The sequence below is a fragment of the Sapajus apella genome, unplaced genomic scaffold (assembly GCF_009761245.1).
Source record: "Sapajus apella isolate SASKATOON/1434 unplaced genomic scaffold, GSC_monkey_1.0 scaffold1, whole genome shotgun sequence".
Lineage (NCBI taxonomy): Eukaryota > Metazoa > Chordata > Mammalia > Primates > Cebidae > Sapajus > Sapajus apella.
Window position 1 is genome coordinate 90,076,823 of NW_022436941.1, and position 25,066 is coordinate 90,101,888.

The window sequence follows — 25,066 nt, forward strand, 5'->3', positions numbered from 1 at the left end:
GAGCTCTTGGCCTTAGCGCCATTTTTTTTGGAAACCTCTGCGCCATGAGAGCCAAGTGGAGGAAGAAACGAATGCGCAGGCTGAAGCGCAAAAGAAGAAAGATGAGGCAGAGGTCCAAGTAAACCGCTAGCTTGTTGCACCGTGGAGGCCACAGGAACAGAAACATGGAATGCCAGACGCTGGGGATGCTGGTACAAGTTGTGGGACTGCATGCTACTGTCTAGAGCTTGTCTCAATGGATCTAGAACTTCATCACCATCTGATTGCCGATCACCTCTGAGACCCACCTTGCTCATAACCAAAACTGCCCATGTTGGTCCTTTGCCCTGGACTTGTGACATTCTGGACTATTTCTGTGTTTACTTGTGGCTGAGTGTAACAACCATATAAATCACCTCTTTCGCTGTCTTAGCTGAAGAATTAAAAAAAAAAAAAAAGAAAAGCTCTTGAAAGGTGAGACACATAATAAATATTAGCTATTGTTATTAGCTAATAATAAATATTAGCTGACACATAATAATAAATATTAGCTATTGTTATCATGATGCAAAATCCATTCATGTTATCTCCAAGTCCATCCTCGACAAATTATAAGACTAGGGCAGCTGGGCGCTGTGGCTCACGCCTATAATCCCAGCACTTTGGGAGGCCAAGGCAGGTAGATCAAGAGGTCAAGAGATCGAGACCATCCTGGCCAACATGGTGAAACTCCATCTCTACTAAAAATACAAAAATTAGCAGGACATGGTGGCGTCCCAGCTACACGGGAGGCTGAGACAGGAGAATCGCTTGAACTTGGGAAGCATAGTTTGCAGTGAGCCAAGATCGCACCACTGCACTCCAGCCTAGCAACAGAACAAGACTCCGTCTAAAAAAAAAAGAATAGGGCAAAAGTTATATAATAACAAAGAGGGAGAAGGCAAAGGACATCTTACCTAACCTGCCTAACAAGAGGCTGTGAAGATGTCCTGATATTACCATGGATGCAGAATAGCCTTATCTCACATAGGAAAGTCCCAGGTGTTAGAAAAGGTGCTATTCATTATAAAAGTTGTAAGGAGAAACAAAAGGACAAAAGGGTGGTGAGTGCAAACAAAAGCTTGGGACAGAATTGGGGCATCTACTTCAGTGGAACATAACTCATTGTTAGTTTTTTCGCATAGTTTATGGGTCTTTTCTATATGATAGAAAAGTCCAGGCAAGAAATGACTGGTGACCACATACAATAATTAATTTTAAAATGTTGAAATTGTAATTTTTAAATTGTAATCTTGTCTCCGTGATATATGCTCAGTGTTACAACACAGTTATTATTTTACAGATGAGGAAAGTGAGGCTGAGAGACGTCTAAACCCCTTACTTATTCAAAATCACACAGCCAGTAATAGTCAAGGCTGGAAACCCGACTAAGCTCTGGCTGACTTTGAATCCTATACTTTCCCTACAAGGAAGAACCACACGTACTACTGGCTTCCTTCCCTGACTTCATTATTTTTGCCTAACATCAATAGCATGAATCATATTCACGATTGCCCCCAGTAAAGCCATTTTCTCATTCATTTAGGTGAAGACATTTTTTTTTTTTTTTTTTAGACGGAGTCTCACCCAGGCTGGAGTGCAGTGGGCACGATCTTGGTTCACTGCAACCTCCGCCTGTTTCAAGTGGTTCTCCTGTCTCAGCCTCCCAAGTAGCTGGGATTACAGGAGCCAGCCATCACGCCCGGCTAATTTTTGTATTTTTAGTAGAGACGAGGTTTCACAATGTGGCCAGGCTCGTCTCGAACTCCTGACCTCGTGATCCGCCCGCCTCGGCCTTCCAAAGTGCTGGGATTACAAGCGTGAGCCACCACGCCCGGCCACGACATTGTTTTCCTTATTAGTGAGAGGAGAAAAACGGTTAACAAGAGTTTCTGTCCCTAATTGAAATGATTCTTAAGATGAAAAGATTGAAAAACACAAAATCCTGCTTGAAACACAAGGCCAAAATCAGCATCTGTGGAAATGGATCAATCCAACAGTAATCAATTTTCCCTTCCTATTCATTACTTGTATTCATCCTTCATTTGGCATTAACACTGTCAGGTTTAACAAAAACAATAATTTACATACTAATACAGTCTAGAATTTTGCTGTGCAACGCAGTAGCCACTAGCCACATGCGACCCTTGAGCACTTGAAATGTGCCTAATTCCAACTAAGATGTGACATAAGTGTAAAATACACACTTGATTTCAGTTAGTATCTAAAAAACAGAAAAAATACTACTGTATTTTAAATCACGTTAAAATACCATTTTGAATATCTTGAATTAAGTACATTTAAATTAATTTCACCTGTTTCTTTTTAATCATTTAATGTGGCTTCTAGAAAATGTATAGTTACATAAGTGGTTTGCATTTGTGGCTCGCATTATATTTTCATTGGACAGCCCTGGTACAAGACGGAAAAGAGGGGAGAGTTACATTGAAAGGTAGCACATTTTCTTGAAATTTCTGGAGGGGAAGGGAAAAGGGAAGAGAACGAAGCTTGGTAAACCTAGGTGTGACCTACTGTGATAAACACCTAGTGTAAATTAAAAGGGGGGGGGAATTTTTATTCCTTTTCTACTCCCCTCCCCCGACGCTAGCGGAGCAGGTGGCAGTCTCCCAGGGACCTGTCCCCAGCAGTCCGCGGGGCTCGGCCGGAGCCGGGTCATTGAACACACCTGGGCATCCGCGAACCCTGGCGCAGGGTCCACGCCCCCTCCCCCCGTGTTTTTATTTTCCGGACGTCAACCGTCAGTCTCGCACGTCTCTCCTGAGAACTATCCAGTAGGTAGGGCCTGCCTAGGGTAAGCGTCCCCCTCATCCCTCATCCCTCATCCCCCCACAGCCTGGCCCCGGGAACCGAGATGCCTCCACCGGAGCCGGGCTGCCGGCCGACCAGTGGTGGAGACGCCACTCGGCTGGCGGCTTGCTGGGCCCGGCGGCCGGCCAGGGGCGAACGGGAGGAGCCGCGCGGGCGCGTCCCGGGCCTCCGGGCCGCAGGGGGCCGCTGTGACCCGCCTGCGCTCCTGCCGTGCCGAAGGCGGGGAGCCGGGTTTTGGGGGAGAATTGGAAAGCCGAGGGTAGCCGAGGGAGGCGGGTGCTCTGGCTACAGTCCGCTCTGGCCGAAGCACTGAGAAGCCGAGCCGGGGCCCGCCGCTCTCCTCCTCCATGAGGCCCTAGTGAGGCGCGGCGGCTACAGCCGACCCGCGGCGCCTACCCCCGGCGTCCTATCGCGAGCGCAGCGGCGGCGGCCCCTGGAGGAGGGGGCGGAGGAGGAGGAGCATGTCGGACGGTTTCGATCGGGCCCCAGGTGCTGGTCGGGGCCGGAGCCGGGGCCTGGGCCGCGGAGGGGGCGGGCCTGAGGGCGGCGGTTTCCCGAACGGAGCGGGGCCTGCTGAGCCGGCGCGGCAGCAGCCGCCGCCGCCGCAACCCAAAGCCCCGGGCTTCCTGCAGCCACCGCCGCTGCGCCAGCCCAGGACGGCCCCGCCGCCAGGGGCCCAGTGCGAGGTCCCCGCCAGCCCCCAGCGGCCTTCCCGGCCTGGGGCGCTCCCAGGTACGGAGCAGCTCTAAGGGTCCCCGTCCTCCTTGGCCAGCACTTCCCCACGGCCCTCCACGCTTGCTGAGGCCTGGTGCGCTGTCTGCGGCCCCCGCCCCCAGTTCCCCGAAAGCATTCCCCGAGAGGGCCGCGTGACCGGGTAGAGACGGCCTGGAACCGGGTTTGGAAGGTGTCTGCTGGAATCCTTTGTGCGCCCGGCTGGGGGAGGGGCCGGGTGCGCGGTCTTGGAGTTTGCTGTCCCGGGAGGAAGTAAAAATCGTCCTCCCCTCCGAAGCCCTCTAAAGCGAGACCGTGGCGAGCAAAACCACCTCTTTTCCACCGACCCCTTTAAAAATAGAGAGGGGGGAAAACTCTCAAGCACTCATGTGAGAGGCAGGTATGTCCATAAATGAGCCACCACAAGTCTATTGTTCTTTTTTGTAGGCTGTACACATTCGGGTGATAACCATAAATTTCACGATGGTTCTTATTTAACTCTTAAAAACAGGCTCTTTTCAGATGGTTTTTCAGTACACAGCAAGTTGTTGTACAAAGGAATGAATGCATGTAACACCCCGTTTTTTTTCTTTCGCAGAGCAAACGAAGCCCCTGAGAGCTCCACCTAGTTCACAGGATAAAATCCCACAGCAGAACTTGGAGTCAGCAATGGCTAAACCCCAGGTGGTTGTAGCACCTGTATTAATGTCCAAGCTGTCTGTGAATGCCCCTGAATTTTATCCTTCAGGTTATTCTTCCAATTACACAGTAAGTACACCCTTTTCCTACAACTCTGGGTTAATTTACTAGAATAATGTGATTATTACTTTGTTAATCAGAGTATGTTTGTGCTTTCTGTACTACACCTAAAAAAACCAGAAACCATTTTATTGTGAATGTTTTGTGTTATTGAACTCAGAATGAAACAAAGCTGATTCAGGAATATATTTTGTAGTTATATTCAAGGTATTAGAATGTAAGCTTGAGAGTGCACATCTGTGTTCTTGTTTCTAGTGGTTAATTCCATTATGTTAAAATAGGCATAGTTTTGGTCCTAATTATTGTATGCAGAAATGTCCTACAGGGTCGTGATAAAGTGTTTACATGGATACAAAGAACGTTTACACTTTGAGTTTTTCTCTGTCAGTTATATAACAACTTTAAAAAACAGTCACTTTTTTCCTAAAGCCCAGTTAGAATATGTAGAAAGGAATTTGTTATACTGGATAAACCCAGATGAGTAAATGCAGAGGGATTAATTGTAGAAAAGTGGGAGGGAATCATTGAAGAAATGATTGATGATACTTTAGCTTAAGTCCTGTCTTTCCTATCTTCTTAGTTTTATTGAAGCATAGCAGAGAATAGTGTACCTAAGTATTAGCTCAGTTTTATAAAGTGAACACTCAACTAACCAGCATCCCAGTCAGGAAATAGAACATTATCAACACCCCAGAAGTCCCTTCTGTTTCCTAATTGTTGATGATCTCCAAGGGTAACCACTGTTTTGACTTCACAGAATAGTTTTGTCTGTGTTCAAAGTTTATATAAGTAAAGTCATCATACAGAATATATTCATCCTTTATCACTTTCACTCAATATCAAGATTACTCCATATTGTAGCATATAATTGGAGATGTTTATTTTTATAACATTCCATTGCATGAATATATCCCATTTGTCTGTTGACGAACACTGGTAACTTTCACTTTTGTATTATTATGAATAGGGCATATTCTGTGTCTTGGTGGCTATATGCCTTTATTTCTGTTTTGTGTATACCAGAGAGTGGAGTTGCTGGAACTTAGGGAAGCCAGCTTTAGTGGAGACTGCCAAGTAGTTTTCCAGAGATTGTTCCACTGTACTCTGAGTAGTATATGATTTCCAGCTGCCCTACCTCCTGGCTAGCACTTGGTATTTTCTGTTTAGGTTTAAGCATTCTGGTGAGCATTTAGTATCTAGTTGTGGTTTTCATTTGTATTTCCCTTATCACTGATAATGGCACACCTTTTTTTATTACATCTTTTTGTCGCTCCTTCCATATTTGATAGTAAAAGTGTGGAAAAGCTGTGTTCCATGTTTTAGATACTCCATGCTTCTTACACTGTATAGGAAAAAGCTTTGGGATTGGAAAGAAAAAGATACAGACATATGAGGTGAAAAAGGCCATCTATCTTGTAAAGTAGAAATGAAAACATCTTGTTCTTGCCAGAAAATTGTATTTAGCTCACAGAAGAAAATGGTAGAGAGCTCTAAGTAGTTGAATAAACTACTCTAATGGTAGAGAGCTGTAAGTAGTTGAATAAACTCTTAAGGATGCTTGTTCTAGCAGCCACAAGCAGGTTTCCATTTATTTTCTTACCTATTGATTTGGGCTGTTTTATGATACAAGTGTGTATCAACTATTTTTACATGGTTCAAGTGACTTTGGGGCTGTAGAGCAGAATATATCATGTTAATCCACTTATTTTGAGCCACTGTCATCTTTTAGGCATTCCATGCCATCCTCTAATAGATCAGCCTCTCCTGTGCTCAGTTTACTAAAACAGACTGCAAACAGGCACCTCAGAACCTGTGTGGCCTGCAGGTGTCTTCTCTGGCCCTGAATGGGTTTGTTTATTTTTTCTTTTAGCTGTTTTAATTAATTACCAAACCTAAATTAGATATTAGAAACTTGAATGTTCTGGTTTGTCTTGAAATCATAAGATCTGGCCATAGTGGACTGACATTTTGATAGAGGAAAGATTGGTTGGAGCAGAGTCAAGGCATTTTCTTTAGATGGAGTCTGTAAGCTATAATTTGCTTTCTGGCTTATTTCATTCATTTGTAATATACCTGAATTCTACAGGCTTTCAGGCTTACTATCCCTGTTCTAGTATGCTCTCTAGCCTTACTAGTTTACCCTAATCTTTACCCATGGTTAAGGCTAAGAGAGTTTTTCTCAATCCAATTAGTCACAGAACAGCAGAATCCTCCCCCCACCCCCACTCTTAGGATAAGCTCTTGTTGCAAAGGAAACTTTTTCTTAAAGTTAGCTACATTCACTCACTTATTCAACAGATAGTCAAGTACTTATCATGAGTCAAGCACTGGTGATACAGCAACAAACAAAATGGACAGAAATTCTTGTCTTCAGGGAGGCTCTATTCTAGTAGTCTTCCTGACTGAGTTTCCAGACATTTATTGAGTCTGCACATGAAAATCTATTGCCTGGTATCCTTTTTCTAACAGCCTTTATGTTAGTCTTCTGCTGTGCTTTCTTAACTCTTCCAAGGCACCAAACCCTTTTATGTTCGATCCTTCTTCTAATCCTGCTGCTAGAATCTCCTACTTTTCATGCCTTCTTACCAGTGAGTTGTTATATCCGTTTATTTCTGGCCATTGTTTCTTCTCAGACAAACCATTATGCCTTGAATATTTCATCACAGTTCATTTACCATAACCAAAAATTTAACATAGGAATTCATAGAGTGTTGATTAAGAGATAGAAGTTCCCCCCAACCCTGCAAAACAACCAGCTTTTTTCCTAAGAGAATCCCCCTTCAAGTTACTTCCCAGTTTTTCTTCTGCCTTTCAGTAGTAACATTCTCCAATATGTAAAATTATTCACTGTCTCTCACTGACTGTTCAAACCTCTGCAATCTGATCTTCCCAAGTGTATTGATACTATTTTTCTGACTGATGCTCTTCTGATTTTTAAATCTATCCTCCTAAATCTCATTTTAAAACTTTGAGCACAGTAGGATCTACTCAGTTTATAAGTCCTCATATGCCAGGTCCTGTGCTAGGTGCAAAGGTACCTTTTTAGTTTTATCAGAAGCTCCTCTCATTTTCATAAGAACTAAATATTTAAGGTACTAATTGGTTTTTTTCTTTCTGAGCGTGATCTCCTTCACTCCCACGACCCCGCAATGATTATCCTCCTCTAGATTTCAACGTGTGAATTTGTTCTGTAGCGTTTCTTGTTATGAGCACCTCTTCTCCCCTACCTTTTCTTTGGCTTCTGCAGCTGTACTTGATCCTCCCAACTTTCAGATCATTCCTTTTCCCCTCAGATGACAGTGGGTGAGGTTCTGTCTTTCTTCCATTTTATTACCTCCTTTGCTAATCCCACCTATTTCCTAGAATCTGTCGCTTTCTTGTGTGCTAATAAACCTGGCATCTAATTCTTCGTTTGAACTCCAGGCCTGTGTTCATTTGTTTGACCACTTCTTGAAGACCTCACATTCAAATGCAAGTATAAGATCTGTATGGAAGTACAAGAATTATCTATCTCGTGCAGATCTCTTCTTTATAACTAGCTGCTTATGCAAAGAACTTGATGACATATTGACTCACCTATCCTGCACACCCGTGACCTAGTTCAATCCCGCTAACTAGTCTTGACTATATTCGCTCTTTGTAGTGTCTGGTCAGTTTTCTTTTATTCCCACTGTTTTGTAATAGGTTCTCACTTATCTCTTAACAATGTATATAGAGTACCTACCATGAAAAGTATATTTTCTAATTGATACCTCTCCCAATCTCCCATAGAATTCTAAGAAAAATAAAACTTGAAAATATCCCTGTTTGGAAGCCATTTGACTCCACATTGAAAACTGAAGAAATGGCTGGGCGCGGTGGCTCAAGCCTGTAATCCCAGCACTTTGGGAGGCCAAGGCGGGTGGATCACGAGGTCAAGAGATCGAGACCATCCTGGTCCACATGGTGAAACCCCGTCTCTACTAAAAATACAAAACATTAGCTGGGCATGGTGGCGCATGCCTGTAATCTCAGCTACTCAGGAGGTTGAGGCAGGAGAATTGCCTGAACCCAGGAGGCAGAGGTTGTGGTGAGCCGAGATCGCGCCATTGCACTCCAGCCTGGGTAACAAGAGTGAAACTCCGTCTCAAGAAAACTGAAGAAATTTGTGGCTTTAAAAAATCTGGTGCTAGAGAAGTAATGCAGGCTTTAATTCAAACATGTTGGAGTACCTGTCTGTTCCAAATACTCTATGCCTCCTTTTTTACTTGAAATGGCAGGCTCTGGATCCTCTGTTCTGCTATATTCAGAGCAGTTCTACTTTCTTTTACTGATCAGATTTTAAGTTTTCTTAAAAGAGAGTTCTGCTGACTTTAAAAAAAAAAAAAAAAGACTGCAAGTCAGTGTTCTAAGCAGCCACAAAGAATGACATTTGATAGAAATAGGAAATTAGTATCTTCAGCTGGGACCCATACCTTTGCCTTTCTGCTGTTTCTTGTCATTAATAGTGGTAGGATACTACAAGTCTGTAAAACCAGCAACTGTATATCAAAAACTAAAAACATAGTTTTTAGTTACAAAATTCACACATGTATGTAGTTAACATTAAGTATATGAATGTGTACAATTATAGCTAACTGCTTTCACAATTTTATAATAGAGTCAATAGGAACATTTCCTCACTCTAGAGGTAAGTACTGTTGTCTCTTGTTTTTCTTTCCAAAAATTTTCTCTGCCTAAACAAGTAAATCTTATTTTTTACTTAAAACTTTTTTATTTTTTTTAAGAGATTGGGGATCTCCTGGCCTGAATTGATTCTCGCACTTAAGCCTTCCAGAGTGCTGGGATTATAGGCATGCACCACCACATCTAACTTTTTTATTACTATTGTACTAAAATGCAATTCTGTACCCTTTTCATTTAGCACACTATCATGGAGATATTTCTATATTATACTTGTAAATATATCTTGTTTTCTCTTTTTTTTTTTTTTTTTTTTTTTTGAGACAGTCTCACTATGTTGCCAGGCGCCAGGCTGGAGTGCAGTGGCACAATCTCGGCTCACTGCAACCTCCGCCTCCCGGGTTCAAGCAATTCTCCTGCCTCAGCCTCCTGAGTAGTGGGGAATACAGGGGCACGCCACCACGCCCAGCTAATTTTTTTGTATTTTTAGTAGAGACAGTGTTTCACCATGTTGCCAGGATTGTCTCGATCTCTTGACCTCGTTACCTGCCCACCTCGGCCTCCCAAAGTGCTGAGATTACAGGCTTGAGCCACCGCGCCTGGCCCTGTATCTTGTTTTCTTAAATGGCTATATGGTATTCCATTATACAGTTACATGGTCATGTATTTAACCAATTCCTTGTTAATGGATTGTTACATGGGTTTATTGGCAATGAGCGTCTTTGTACATAAAGTCAAAGCTCGGTTTTAAGCTTTTGACATTTATTTTGAGTTTAATATAGAGGTTAAAAGTATGGGCTTTGTTCTGCACTCAATTCTTCTAACTAGTTGTGTGACCACGCACAATCACGTAAGTTGGCAAGGCCCTTCCTTGCCCACCCTCTCCCCCATCCTGCTCTTCCTACTACCTTAAGAGCCCGTTTCCTTAGTTTGGCCCCCAGAGCCCTCTAAGATTTTCTTAACTGCCTCATTGACCTCATTAGTTATCACCCATCCTCAGTTTCTGTATTCTAGCTATTGTCTGTTTCTCAAACCAATTAGGCCTACTTGGGGCCTGTGTGCTGCTTATGCCCATAGAAAGCATACAGTATCTTTTCTTAGATATTTGTATGGCTGGATCTTTTTTCTTTCTCAGTTTAGATATTAACTCTAAGAATTTTTCCTTGACCTTTTTTTATTGCATGTTTCGACTTCTGAATGTGTCTTGCATCATGGGGGATGAGCTACATGAGAAGAGAGCCTTGTCTACTTTATTCATGGTAGACATTCATGTCATGGCACTACCCCATCCCCTAAGACAGTCTTCAGCACTTAGCACTTGAAGAGATGGGGGATCTCCTGGCCTGAAATGATTCTCCCACAGTCACACCATTTTAAATGAATAACCAAAGTGACTTAATTGTCTGTGCCTGTTTCTTCGGTGCAGGGAGGTTAATAATACTTACCTCAAAATTTTCTAGGTTAAACAAGATGCAGGCAAAGCACTTACAATATCTATCACATATTGTATATGCAGCTGGTGGCTATTTGCTTATTAATTGGAGTTCCATTCTAGGTGCCACGAAATACAGCTTTTTATCATTCTTTTTGGATGCTTTTCATACTTTAGCCCCTTTATGTTATAAGTACATGGCTGTTGCATTTGGAATATAACTCAGTATTCCCCTAGAAATTTAAAATGTAATTCATTTCTTGAACATTTTGTGCTTTACTATCTGCACTTCACCAGTATAGGCAAATTTACTAATTCACTTTATCCTGAGAGTCACAGCTATACTGTTTATGATTAGTAAATAATTTCATCAACATTAATACCTCCTCTTATAAGTAGAGTGTTTAACTTGGATTCGAATGTGTGACAAAAATTTAATGTATTAGAGTTTATCTGCCTTTCTATTCAGTTAACACTATATGTGAATGAAAGGGGCACATGAATCTGCTGTATCTGCAGCTGGTCTTACTTCCTGAGTGCCTCTCATAGTACATGCAACTTTTGGTAAGTATCAGTTTGGTCTGTAAAGATGTATAAGCTGGGCACAGTGGCTCATCCCTGTAATCCCAGCACTTTGCGAGGCCAAAGCAGTTGGATCATTTGAGGCCAGGAGTTTGAGACCAGCCTGATCGACATGGTGAAACCTCTTCTCTACTAAAAATACAAAAAATTAGCTGGGTGGTGCAATAGTCCCAGCTACCCAGGAGGCTGAGGCTGGAGAATTGCTTGAGCCTGTGAGGCAGAGGTTGTAGTGAGTTAGGATCATACCACTGCACTCCAGCCTGAGTGACAGGGCAAGACTCCGTCTTAATAAATAGGAAGGAAGGAAGGGAGGGAGGGAGGGAGGGAGGGAGGGGAGGGGGGGAAAGGGGGGGGGGGGGGAAGGGGGGGGGGGGGGAAAGGGGAAAAAGGAAGAAAGATACATAAAAAGTATACAACATGACCTCTAAATAGTGGTCCGTTGAAGTGGTAGAACTGTATTGGTCCGTTTTCATGCTGCTGACAAAGACATACCTGAGACAGGGAAGGAAAAGATTTAATTGAACTTACAGTTTCACATGGCTGAGGAGGCCTCAGAGTCATGGCAGGAGGTGAAAGGCACATCTTACATGGCAGCAGCAAGATAAAATGAGGAAGAAGCAAAAGCAGAAACCCCTGATACACCCATAAGATCTCGTGAGACTTATTCATTATCACAGGAATAGCATGGGAAAGACTGGCCCTCATGATTCAGTTACCTCTCCCTTGGGTCCCTGCAAGGGACCCAACACGTGGGAATTCTGGGAGATAGAAGTCAAGTTGAGATTTGGTTGGGGACACAACCAAACCATATCAAGCACCGACAGTAGAGGAACAACTGGACGATTGGCAGTGTTGGTCTTTCTCCTAAGACTGTGTGTCTTGGGCTTGGCATGGTGGCTGATGCCTGAAATCCTAGCACTTTGGGAGGCCAAGGTGGCTAGATCATCTGAGGTCAGGAGTTTGAGACCAGCTTGGCAAACATGGTGAAACCCTGTCTCTACTAAAAATACAAAAGTTAGCCGGGTGGGGTGATGCATGCCTGTAATCCCAGCTACTCAGGAAGCTGAGGTACAAGAATCGCTTGAACCCAGGAGGTGGAGGTTGCAGTGAGCTGAGATTGTACCACTGCACTCCAGCATGGGCAACAGAGCAAGACTGTCTCAAAAAAAAGACTTTCTCCATCATGGAGGATTTCTAAGGGTGTTTTGACCACGTGTAACTTGTTTTTTCTCTATGTACTCACTGACTTTAGAACTTAACCCCTTTAGAAAATGTTTCTGTATTGTAGTCATAACTTTTTTATGTGGTTTTTCATTTGACTTTGTTTGGAGAAGGTTAAATTTCATTAAGTAATATAGTTATTATTAGATCGTAACTGTTTGGTAAACTTGAAAGTGCTTTGGGTGGTATTCCAGGCATTGAGATGTGAAAGTTGCTGCCCAAGACTATTATCTTTTGTGAAACTCGCCCGTTCAGTCTCCTGCCATTAATGAAAAGGTTGGGAACTGCCAAAGGTGACAGTGGTGGAAGCAACATTAACTGGAAACTACTGCTGCGATCACGGTTTTGTTAGAAACCCAGATGTAGCTGCCAAAAGGCCTCCTACCATTTACACTATGATGAAATTTTAGTTACTTGAGGAGCTTTGTTTATTTCTTTGCTCTTGGGGATTGACAGATGATAAACCTTATTAGGTTTTTTTGTTTGGTTTTTTGTTTTTCAATAAAAAAGTTGTCAAACATTTGCAGAAATACAGAATGGTATGATTAATCCTCATGACCTCAACAGTAAGCTACATTGGCCATTCTTGTTTTTATATCCATACTTCCCCTAATCCATACTTCCCCTCCCATTTTGAAGCAAATCCTAGATCTTATTTCATTTGTAAGTAGATCAGATTCTTAATTTTGATATTGGTATTATAGTGAAATATTGGCTTAAACTTCATTCCTCAGCTGTCTTATAAGTCCACCCAGAATGAGAAGACAGTTCCCTATTCAGTTAAAGAGAACCTTTCTACTGTTAATATTGTAATACTTCAGCTTTTAGGCAAGGAAGAAAGATAGTTCAATTGACAATTTTATTGATGAACATAAATTTTATCATGTGAAAGATCTTTTAAAAAGCATTTGTGCTACTGATATACCACCTCATGTGTTTTAGCCAGTTACATAGATTAAATCTTTTTTTTTCTTTTTTGATCCAAAGGAATCCTATGAGGATGGTTGTGAGGATTATCCCACTCTATCTGAATATGTTCAGGATTTTTTGAATCATCTTACAGAGCAGCCTGGCAGTTTTGAAACTGAAATTGAACAGTTTGCGGAGACCCTGAATGGTTGGGTTACAACAGATGATGCTTTGCAGGAACTTGTGGAACTCATATATCAACAGGTATGTTGGCTTATAGCATGGAATGATCTTTGAATAGCTTCCTTGAAGCCCAAGAATGGTGGCTACTCCTTGAAGGAGACCAGATTCATGATCACCTGCCTCCACACTTAACTGTTTTTAGTTTATGGGAGTTCTAAGTCTGTCTTATGTAAAATTCTTGTAGTTACGGACCCAAGGATAGAGCCAGGCTGGATTCCAAGTTCACCTGTGTAGTCAAGGTTCTATATAAGCAGTATTCACCTGTTTTGCCAAAGCACTATACAGGCAGTTTAGTATAGAAGGTGATATGGGCACTTAAAAGGAAGGCTACGTAAGTGCCACCCATCCACCCCAATCCTACCGCTTGTTTTATAGGCTCTGAAATTAGCAGTACCAGAAAAGACTACAATTCTTTTCCTCTATATGTTGAATTGAATAGCATTATTAGAGTAGGGGAGGAAAAAAAATGATAGAATTTGGCTACCTCATAAATAGGTCTTGAAAAAAAGAAAGCCAAACCATAAAACATCCTGTCTTGAGTCTTAACATTTCTACTTATCTTTGTTTTCTTTAAAACTTTAAGGATTTACATCTCAATTCCTTGGAAGTCTAGTTTAGTCCGTTGAAATTGTTTGATCCCAGTATACTGGTCCTGTCCCCACCGCCCCGCTGATCTCACTCTGTCTCCCAGGCTGGAGTATAGTAGCATGATCTTAGCTCCCTGCAACCTCTGCATCCCAGGTTCAAGCAATCTCCTGCCTCAGCCTCCTAAGTAGCTGAGATATTGCAGGGATACACCACCATGCCCAGCTAATTTTTGTATTTTTAATAGAAACAGGGTTCCACCATGTTGACCAGGCTGGTGTCCGACTACTGACTTCAAGAGATCCACTTGCTTTGGTCTCCCAAAATGCTGGGATTACAGACATGAGCCACCACGTCGGGCCTTGTTAATGCTATTTTAAGAGTAAAAAATATAGCGGACAACACTGGCTTAACACAGAATTCCTTAGTGTGAGACTGATCAAAAAGGGCCATAAACAGAAATATAAACTTTAGGTTCTTTAAGTCCTTGCTACAAAAGCAACTCAAATTTGGAATATTTGGAAGGGAGATTATAATGCAAGTTAATTATTATATCCTATTCTAATGTTTCATTTGGCTGCTTTTCCAAGTTATCCTGGATGGTTACTGGAGCCCAAGATTACCTAGCCGACTCTCAGGTTTTAGGCAGTGCCTGAAATGTTAGGAAGACAGAACTGCACTGTTTGTCCTCAGTTCTGCTTTTTGCCAACAAATGGATTGAAAAGGAATATGAGATAAGAAAATGAAAGAAATATATTTCTTGTTGCTTTTCTGGCTTCCTCCTCTTATTTAGTTTCAGTTATTCATTCGACTGCATTATTATAGTTATTTAGGGCTGGACAAAGGGCTGGTAACCTGGTATGCTTCAACTATTTCTCTGTTTGTCAAATATGCAGTGAATATATTTAACATTTTAATATTCTGTGATCAGTGATGCATGGCTTTATCAACAGCTGCCTAGTTTCATTGAGGTAATTTATGGAAACTTATTCATAGCAACTAACAAAAGAGGACATATTGTAAAAGATGACAGATTAAACACAGATATTCAACTTTGATATCTCCCAAACACCACTAAAATGACACTATGGGGATTTTTAAAAGGCGGACACCCATAAGGTCAGAGAATAGGAAAAGAAATAAAAGCACTAGTTTTGAAGATTAGAAAGCAGATGGCTGAGTGGTACTAGACTTGGCAGATCTAAAGTTGAATTCCAAGCCAGTGGTATTAAAGCTGAGAATCTCCCTGATTTACAATGCAGAACCTAAAAGTTTCTAGAATAAGGATGGAATGAGGCTAAAAGAGACTCTAAAAGATTTTTGAGAATCTAAGACCATCTAGATCTTTTTACACTGACCAGCCAGTTTGAAATTTTGTTGTTACCCTAAAGAAATTAACAAAGGAGGTACTCTATCAAAAAGAGGAATTATGCCACGGATGAAGACATTGGAACCAGGAAAAGGAACTCTACTGGAGAAACTAAGTGAACTGTCCAGATGATGGTTCAAAGGAGATCTCTAAACAATAGCGCCATGCATAGTAGGTATGGAGCAGCTAGGCTTCTCTGACTAGCTCAGAAAGCTCCAGGAAGGACTTCCCTGATAAGATGAGCATACCTGCTATAAGATCTGAGAAGAAATTTACAAACTAGTCAGTTTAGGGATAAATTAAGGAGAAGGATATAAAAATGTTGGAAAAACTGAGTCTAGGGAAAACAAAGTTGTGCAAAAAAAAGGTAAAATCAGTGTAATGCATGGTTCAGCTATGAATGAAAACACTACAAATGAATAAAATCATGGTAAAACCATACTGTGATAGTAGGAAATAGTAGAGTGGGGTGAAATTAAGCAGGGTGAAAGCTAAAAGCTCATATTCCGTGATGGGAAGCGATAGGTCAGGTATCCCTTACCTGAAATGCTTGGGATATCAAGCATTTCAGATGTTGGATTTTTTTTTCAGATTTAGCATATATAGTATATAATGAGACATCTCAGGGAGGGTACCTAAGTATATTACAGCTGAACGGGGTGGACAGGGTCTTTTTTCCTTTGGGGATTCTGAATAAATTATGTATTGTACACCTGTGTTTTGACTGTGACCTATCACATGAGGTTAGATGTGGAATTTTCCACTTGTGACATTATGTGGGCGCTCAGAAATTTTCCAACTTTAGAGCATTTTGGATTTTTGGACCAGGGATGCTCAAGTTGCAGTAAGAAATAACATCTAAATTGAAAAATCACGTGGTGTGGAGGTACAGAGGTTAAAATGTTTTTAGCTGAAGAAATCAAAAGTGGTTGTCTTTGGGAGTAAAAAGGGTGTGTAGGTAGGGAAGAAGGAAACTGTTGAATGACAAGCCTTGTAGAACTTATCTTTAAATCATGTATTATAACATTAAAAAGAAGCTAAAGGAAAACATGCATTGCCAATAATGGGAAAAGTATAAGTTTGAATTTTAAGTCTTGGGTATCAGCTAAGCGTGTATGATGTCAGGAGAAATCAGTCTTTCTCCCTTAATGTGACATGTACTTGGCCCCATGTGAGCAAGGAAATAATTGGAAATAAATATTAATAAGTAGACCCAACAGAAAGTCAGAGGGGCATCAGGACATTTGTTAAATCTAGATTCTATGTTCGATTACCTTTGTGGCCAAGTACCTTAGCCTTTTTTTTTTTTTTTTTTTAAACAAAAGACGGGGCTTTGTTCTGTCACCCAGACTGGAGTGCAGTGGTTGTGACCACAGCTCACTGCAGCCTTGAACTCTTGCACTCAAGTGATCCTTCCACCTCAGCCTCCAGAGTAGCTGTTGGGGCTACAGTGAATGCTACATGCCCAGCTAATTTTTGACATTTTTTATAGACATGGTTTCACACTATATTGACCAGGCTGGTCTCGAACTCCTGGCCTCAAGTGATCCTCTTGCCTTGGCCTTCCAAAGTGCTAGGATTACAAGCATGAGCCACTGCGCCCAGCTTCTTCTTAATGTATGTTTTCTTACTTAGTATTAGATGGTAAACTATGTTCTCCAGTATTCTTTAGAAATTGCAATTAAAGTTAAACTTGCTGAACACTGCTTTGGCTATATCACATAATCTTTGATGTGCAGTGTTTTCTTACTTTTTTCTTTTTTTTTAAGTAGCTTAGCTGTTTCCATTTCCTCTTTACCCATTCATTCTTGGAGTGTTCTTTAAGTGTTAGTTGCTTGTGCCAGGTGCCATTAACCACCTCTTTATAGAGTCAAACTGACTCAAGGAGATTTACTGAGATCCAGAGTCATGAAGCAGAATGTGAGGGAACCTTGTCCTGGACTGCTAAGCACTAAAGCCTGTGCTTTTCTGCCCCCAAGAAGCCCCACTGGTCAACAGTTGATATTCTCATTTATAATTGTCACTGTGCAGTTGAGCGCATGTACAGATTTTCTGCAAAAAATGGGTTAGCATCAGGAGACATTGTCTCTGCTTTCTGGTAGCCTCGGGTAACTGATGAGTTTTTTTCTTTCTTTCTTTCTTTTTTTTTTTTTTTTTAACTTTTTTGTATTTATTGTGGTTCTTGCTGTAAGGTTGGGAGGGAAAATGGACTTAATTTCCTTATGCCTAACAATGACAAAATACTTTATATGGTCAATTTGGGGAGTCAATTTTTTCCACTTTAGAATGTTTCTGTTAAGCATTTGCACTAATAATGATGTATGTATGTCATATGAAACTTTTCTTTTTTTAAAAAGGCCACGTCTATCCCGAATTTCTCTTATATGGGAGCTCGCCTGTGTAATTACCTGTCCCATCATCTGACAATTAGCCCACAGAGTGGCAACTTCCGCCAATTGCTACTTCAAAGGTTAGTGTAAATGTGAAAATTTAAAAAAAAAAAAAAAAAAAACTACTTCTAAATATACTAGAATTTGACCATTCCTCAGACCATATGTTATAGAAAGCTACAGGAAAGAATAGGGTGTCCCATTCTTACCTGCATAATATTTAAAGTTTATAGTTCAGTATGAATTTGGTTTTGTGTTTAGAAGGGTCTTTTCTTTTCCAGGATCTTAAAAATGAACACTTACATAGTACTTTGGTAGCTTTGGTTTTAATAAAGATCTAATTTCATTAGATTAGAATAAAAGTGAATAATCCATTTTTCCTTATTGATTTGAACTGCCACTTTTTCACACTGCATTATTTGAGCTTTGATTCTGGATTTTCATTCCATTTACTACTTATTCTATTCCTTTTTATTACCATACAATAGCTATTAAAAGCTTTTCTTTCTTTTTTTTTTTCTTTTTTTTCTTTTGAGACAGAGTCTCACTTCATCTCCCAGGCTGGAGTGCAGTGGCATGATCTCGGCTCACTGCAACCTCTGCCTCTCAGGTTCAAGTGATTCTCCTGCCTCAGCCTACCCAGTAGCTGGGACTACAGGCGCTCGCCACCACGCCCAGCTAATTTTTATATTTTTAGTAGAGACGGGGTTTCACCTTGTTGGTCAGGCTCGTCTTGAAATCCTGACCTCAGACCTCCACCCGCCTCAGCCTCCCAAAGTGCTGGGATTATAGTCATGAGCCACTGTGCCCGGCCTGTGGAATATTATTTACTATGCTTGTTTTGCCCAATGAACTTCAGAATTGTTGTTTTAAATTTCACAAGTCTTGTTAGAATATGTTAGATATTTTGGAGATAATACTGAATTTATAAGCTAATTTAGGGAAAACTAGTTTTCTTATAATTTGATGTCTTCAGTAACAAGGTTGTCTTCAAGTTTATTATAGTTTGTCCATTGGTTTTTTAAGATACTTGTAATGGTTACGAAGCATTCCATTGTGTGGTTAAACTGTAGTGGAACAGAATAAAGATTCTAGAAGTAGACCCCAGAGACTCTTGAAAATTCAAGCTGCTGATAAAAAGATAAATTGTGCTGGTAGCATAACTGGATAGCCATTTGGGGAAAAAAAAGATGAGTTCTTGTCTCACTCTATGCTAAAATAAATCCCAAATATTTCAGAGACTTAAAAGTGAAATGATAAATGCTAAGGAGGAAATTGACAAGTAAACAGAAATCTTGGCTTGGTAAAGCCCTTTTAAACAAGACATGATACCCACGGGCCCTAAAACAAGCGATTAATACATTTAGTTATATACCAATTATAGCATTTTGGGGGAAAGGCATACATTTATGAAGTAAAAATCAGATAATGTAGTGAGCTTATTTTATTTATTTTTTTGAGATGGAGTCTCGCTCTGTCACTCAGGCTGGAGTGCAAGGGCACGGTTTCAGCTCACTGCAACCTCTGCCTCCCAGGTTCAAGCGATTCTCTTGCCTCAGCCATCCTAGTAGCTGGGATTCCAGGTGTGCGCCACCATGCCCAGCTAATTTTTGTATTTTTTGTAGAGACGGGGTTTCACCATATTGGCCAGGCTGATCTCGAGCTCCTGACCTCGTGACCTGGCCGCCTTGGCCTCCGAAAGTGCAGGGATTACAGGCATGAGCCACCACATCCAGCCAAGCTTATTTATTTAATACAAAAAGAGGGGCCTCTTAGGAATGAGTAAGAAAAAGACCGGTATCTTTATAGAAATACTTGGACTGGCCTCAAATAAATAGATATAGATACAGTTTGGAAAAATACAAATGACAAAGTTATAAAAAGATATCTAACCATACTTATAATTAAAGCAATACAAATTATAGCTTCTGGAAAGATTCAGAGTGAGTACTTATAGGAGGTAGGATGCCAAAAAGGCTCACTGTCATATTTTTCAGTGCTTCTCACCCCTGGTTGTGCCTTAGAGTTACCTAGAGACTTAACATAAGGCTGAGACCCTATCTGAACCCTTGGAAATTCTGGATGAGGTAGAGCTAGGGCATGGTTTTTTAAAGCTTCCCAAATGATTCTACTGTGTAGCTATGATTAAGACCCACTCTTTGATTCTCATTGACTGTTGCCTGCCTTATGTGCTTCTATAGTACCATAATCCTGTCAAAGATATCAATGTGGAGAAATGCTAGTGATCTAACAAGTAAAAAGCAGAGCATAATTTTGCTACCTCTTTTAAAAATATATACATCCTTTGAAAAGATGGAATGGAAATTACCTTCACAGTAGTTTCCTCCTGGTTTTAGTGATATTACTGGTGATTTGTTCTTTATACTTTTTTTGTTTTAACCTTTCTAAAATAAACATACATTGCTTTTATAATAGAAAATCTTTAGCTTAAAAAGTTTTAGTCTTTTCACCTAGTCAACCATGTAGATATTCATGTTTGCATGTACATAATCATATCCTAACATGCAATCTATCATAGCATTTTATGAAACGAAGTTATTTCATCAACTCTTACCAACAAAGTTGTAACAAAGAAAAGCAGCCAACACATGTTTTTAAATAACTGATTTGGTATTAATTAGCTGGTCTCTTCCATTAACCAAAATGTACTATGTATAAATATCCCAACTTTTTGCTGATGAGGAATTTAATATGTACAAGATGGTAACAAATATCTTACTATGTTTGATTCAAACAGAAGATGTTGCTTAGTTAATATACCTCATAAACATTGGAATTGACCACATAAGCACAGTAAGCTATGCTGGGGTTTCGTGGTTGACAAACTGACCCAGAGTCAATTATTGAACAAGAGGTAATTTATTTTTTCTTTATTAAAATTTTTTTTCAAAGTCAACCTAAACTGGCTGCATGGAAACCATTCAGTATCCATAGCTCTTCCCTTTGTCTTTAAAAGGAAAACTGTTAAAAACCAGTTTTTACAAAACAAGTGACTTTCCCAGAGTTTTCTCACCTTATCAATAAAGATTAAAAATACTTAATAACAAAATGATAAACTTTTATAGTCCATTATCTGATACCGTATTCACTTATGAAGGCAGTGACAGGCTTACTGTGATTAGTTTTTAGTAACCTTGTAAGAACTGTGACTGACCATAAACTCTAAGAAGAGGATTTCTTCTTTTTGTCATCTGTGTGAAGCAAATTGATTAAGTCAAGTCACCGGCAAATAGAGCAAGGAAAAATCAGTTTTTTGAAGCTGTCAGTCTCATTGGAAATAGAGAACAAGTCAGTTGCTTTCTATATTGTGGTTTTAATGGGGTAATTTTTTCCTCACATTAATACTTTCCTGATACATATAATAGAAATCACAAGAATACAGCTAGTGCTCGACTTATGACCACGATTGGTTCCAACAGACCGGTCGTAACAGGATTTGGTCGTAAGTTGAGTAGGCTATATGTACAGTACTGTGAAATGATGTTATAAAAATCTTTAAGTCATATTTTATCATAATTTTCTTATATATCATAATTTTTTTTGTTCATTTTATGCCATTTGTATCATCTCTACACCATTTTGTTTCTTATTTTTACATTCGTCAGGTTTAAGTAAAACACTGCACTACCAGTACAACTGGTTTAATATTTGCAAAACATACAAAATTACAAAATACAGGTGCATACAAAAATAGAAAATACAGGTGTAAAAAATGCCATAGGAAACATTTTCCCAATTGCAAAACATATCAAAATATATAAACATGTACGAAACATTTTATTGGCCGCTGGTGCTTGGCTGCGGATCGTTGATGTCGTCATCTGAGGCAGCAGTTGGGGTTACTGGAGTTGGTTTTTTCATAAACATGGTGACCTTTGTCTGAATTGTATGTTTCTTTTTTTCTTCATAAATTTCACGATACGACGAAACACATCGTGTGCCATCCGTTCAATCCTTGCAAATCGTTCAATGTTTGGGTCCATTGCTTTGAAATGTATAAGAAGTTTATTGGGAGGGGTTTGATGAAAAATATCCAAGACACAAAACACAAATTTCTGTACCGAGTCTGGGATAACAGTTGAAATGGTGCATGCGGAGATGGTAGTGCTGCCGGAAGCTGGTCTGCACTGTCGTACGCCCAGCTGGGCAACATTTGCGCTGCCAGACACGGAGCAGTTGTGGCTAGCGATTGTGGTCGTAAAGTCAAATGGTCGTAAGTTGCATAGGTCGTAAGTCGATCAATACCTGTAATGGAAATACATACAATAGAAATCACAAGAATAATGAAAATTAAAATAATTCATTTAATTTTCAGTTAGTTGGAGGCTGTGTGTATATGTGTATTTAAAGATCCTTTTCAAAGTTGTATTAAAAAAAAATTTTACACAGACAATTTGGGTAAAATCAGTGCTTTCGTAACAAAAAACCTGTAAGACAAATGAGGTAAGGGTCCTCCTCCCCTTTTTTGGTGCTGCCAGTATGCTGTGAATCTAATTACACCTATATTGCTTAAACATATTGCAAATTCAATAAAAATAGTTGAAAATAAAATTATCAGCTTTTTAAAACTGGGAGTCTTGGTATGAAAAGATGGGGTATATATTGTAGCCTCTTCAATAGGCAGGAACGCTGTTCCTTTATTGCAGAAAGAGTGTTGGGACATTGTACTTGCCTCTTGCTGTAGACAGCCAAACTGACAAATGGTCATCTTGTTGACTATTTAAAATCAAAGCAATGTGAGATTATAAAAGATATTTCTTTAATTAGATGTCGGACTGAATATGAAGCTAAGGATCAAGCTGCAAAAGGGGATGAAGTTACTCGAAAACGATTTCATGCATTTGTACTCTTTCTGGGAGAGCTTTATCTTAACCTAGAGGTGAGAAGTTTTTCTTCTGTTAAGTACTAACAAGGCCTGAGAACATAAATTGATCCCAGTGAGGAATTTGCTTTCACATTGTCCTTTCACAACATTAAGAGCAAAATGAAAGAGAAGGAAAGAAAATATGTTTCAGCACCTACGCATGGTAGTGTCTGTGGTTCACTGGACCATCTGTCCATAACATTTGCTCATGGGCAGAATGTTGGGAAATAATTACTGAGGTTTTTAAAGTCTGCATACTTTTAGGAAGCTGTGGTTTACATGTGAATTTAAGCTCTTGAGATACCAACAGTGATATGTTTTTGAGTTCTTGCATATTATATATTAATGTATTTAGTAGGTTGTCTTTCAGATGGTGGCTCAAAGCAGTTTGCAGAACTCTGAGTGAAAAGAAGAGAGACTCGAGTCTCTCTAGGCTTTTCACTCTCATTCACCCAAATTGTTTTTTCTAAATATGTATTTTAATTGACAAAAATTATGTATTTATGGTGCAGAACATTTTGATACATGTATACATTGTAGAATGTATACATGTATCAAACATTTAATATTTGCATTACTTTACATACTTTTTTGTGTGAAGAACACTTAAAATTTTTAGCAGTTTTTGTGTATACGATATATTGTTAACTATAGTCATCGTGACGTACAACAGATCTCTTGAACCTATTCCCCTGACTGAAATTTTGTGTCCTTTGACCAACATCTCCCCAATCCCCCAACCCCTAAGAATAATTGTTTTTTGTTCTATTTTATATATTAATCTTCCACATAAAAATGCATTTGTACAAAGTCTACAGCTAAACATGTTTATAAATTTGGGTGGTATACTTAAGTATATGCTTGTTAGTAGGTAGAAGAAGTGCTGCATTCAGCACAGCATTATTACTGTGTAATGGATTTGTTTGATTTTTTTTTTTTTTTTTTTTGGTGGGGATGGAGTCTCGCCTCGCTGTGTTGCCCAGGCTGGAGTGCAGTGACTCGATCTTGGCTCACTGCGACCTCCACCTCCCAGGTTCAAGCAATTCCCCTGCCTCAGCCTCCTGAGAAGCTGGTATTACAGGCATGCACCACCATGACCAGCTAATGTTTTTATTTTAGTAGAGACAGGGTTTTACTATTTTCGCCAGGCTGGTCTCGAACTCCTGACCCCAAGTTATCCGCCTGCCTCAGTCTCCCAAAGTGCTGGGATTACAGGCATGAGCCACCACGCGTAGCCTCCGCTTGATTTTTTTAAATTAGTGAATCTCAGATAGATACAAGTTTATACTTTCTTGTACCCTGATTTGAGAACTTAAGATAATAAATGCTGTAATATCAGAAACATCGTAAGACAATGTAGATCCATCCAGTGTGTATCTGAGTCACTGTATCTAAAAGGTCTGTTTCCAGTTCAGAGCCTAACTTACTATCCCTTTTTACCACAGGTGGACTTAATTTTTTGAAAATTGTATGCCATGTTCTTTTTCAGTCTAATTTTTGTTTAAGCCAAAATATGGACAGCAATCTAAAATAAGAATACTGTTGAGCATTTTCTATATGGAGGTAGTGATGCTAGGTCTGTAATGGGAGTGAAGACAAGGCTTAGTTCCTGTAGCTAAAATTCTTCTACCCAGTGAGATAAGATACATATACCACTCTGACGCAAAATAGAATATTTTAAAATATTTTAAAAGCAGAATACAGTGCTGTGTGTTCAAAAAAAGTTGTAGGTGAACAAACTAAAGAAAGCTTTATGAAGCAGTAACATCAAAGTAGAATTAAATTATGCTAACTATTTGTGTGATAAATGGAAATCAAATTTTACCCATAGCTTATCAGTTTTAGTAGAGGTCTTATGTATAAAGTAATTCTAACTAATTCTGTGAAGATATCAGAGTGTGTTCCTGTGACTTTTGTGATTTAGCTAAAACACCTATTTTGCCAACACCTTGTTAGTTCATTTATGTATCTGTATTATATTTTAGCATCATTCCTTTTTTTTTTTTTTTTTTTTTTTTTCTTTAAAATCAAGGGGAAAAATGGACAAGTTACGAGTGCAGATATTCTTCAGGTTGGTCTTCGAGAGCTGCTGAATGCCCTCTTTTCTAATCCTATGGATGACAATTTAATTTGTGCAGTAAAATTATTGAAGGTAGGTTTTTTTTTTTTTAATTTGACTATTTTACCTGTTTACTTATAATTTAGAAAAGGGAAGTCTGTATAGTATACAGATAAATTCAAGATTATTACTTAAAGGTAAATATTGGTGTTTTACTTTTTTCTCAAATATTTTGGAAAAGCAAGATATACTTATTGTTTAATATATGAAGCAAGATTCAGAAGTGAAAAATGGAAGTCCCTTACCCCGTTTCCATTTGCAAATTCTGTCGTCTCCCCTTCTTATCCCTGTATGTGCTTTTATTAAATAAGATCTGTTTTGGCTTTTTTTTTTTTTTTTTTTTTTTTTTTTT

General features: G+C 39.7%; 1 protein-coding gene across 5 annotated transcripts in view; it reads left to right on the forward strand.

Annotated features, from left to right (window-relative positions):
• Positions 1-2,480: 2,480 nt before the first annotated feature.
• PAIP1 (poly(A) binding protein interacting protein 1) overlaps positions 2,481-25,066 on the forward strand; it is a 32,112-nt gene continuing 9,526 nt past the window's right edge. The window contains exons 1-6 of one of the 5 annotated variants that reach the window (XM_032281317.1): positions 2,481-2,830; positions 4,157-4,326; positions 13,202-13,387; positions 17,678-17,790; positions 22,499-22,610; positions 24,622-24,747. In XM_032281317.1, coding sequence (XP_032137208.1) covers positions 4,228-4,326; positions 13,202-13,387; positions 17,678-17,790; positions 22,499-22,610; positions 24,622-24,747 — 636 coding nt within the window. In that variant the 5' untranslated portion in view covers positions 2,481-2,830; positions 4,157-4,227. Of the gene's footprint in view, positions 2,831-3,078; positions 3,580-3,787; positions 3,959-4,156; positions 4,327-13,201; positions 13,388-17,677; positions 17,791-22,498; positions 22,611-24,621; positions 24,748-25,066 lie in introns of those variants that run through there. The other 4 variants (XM_032281325.1, XM_032281300.1, XM_032281306.1 and 1 more) reach the window with 4 other exon arrangements.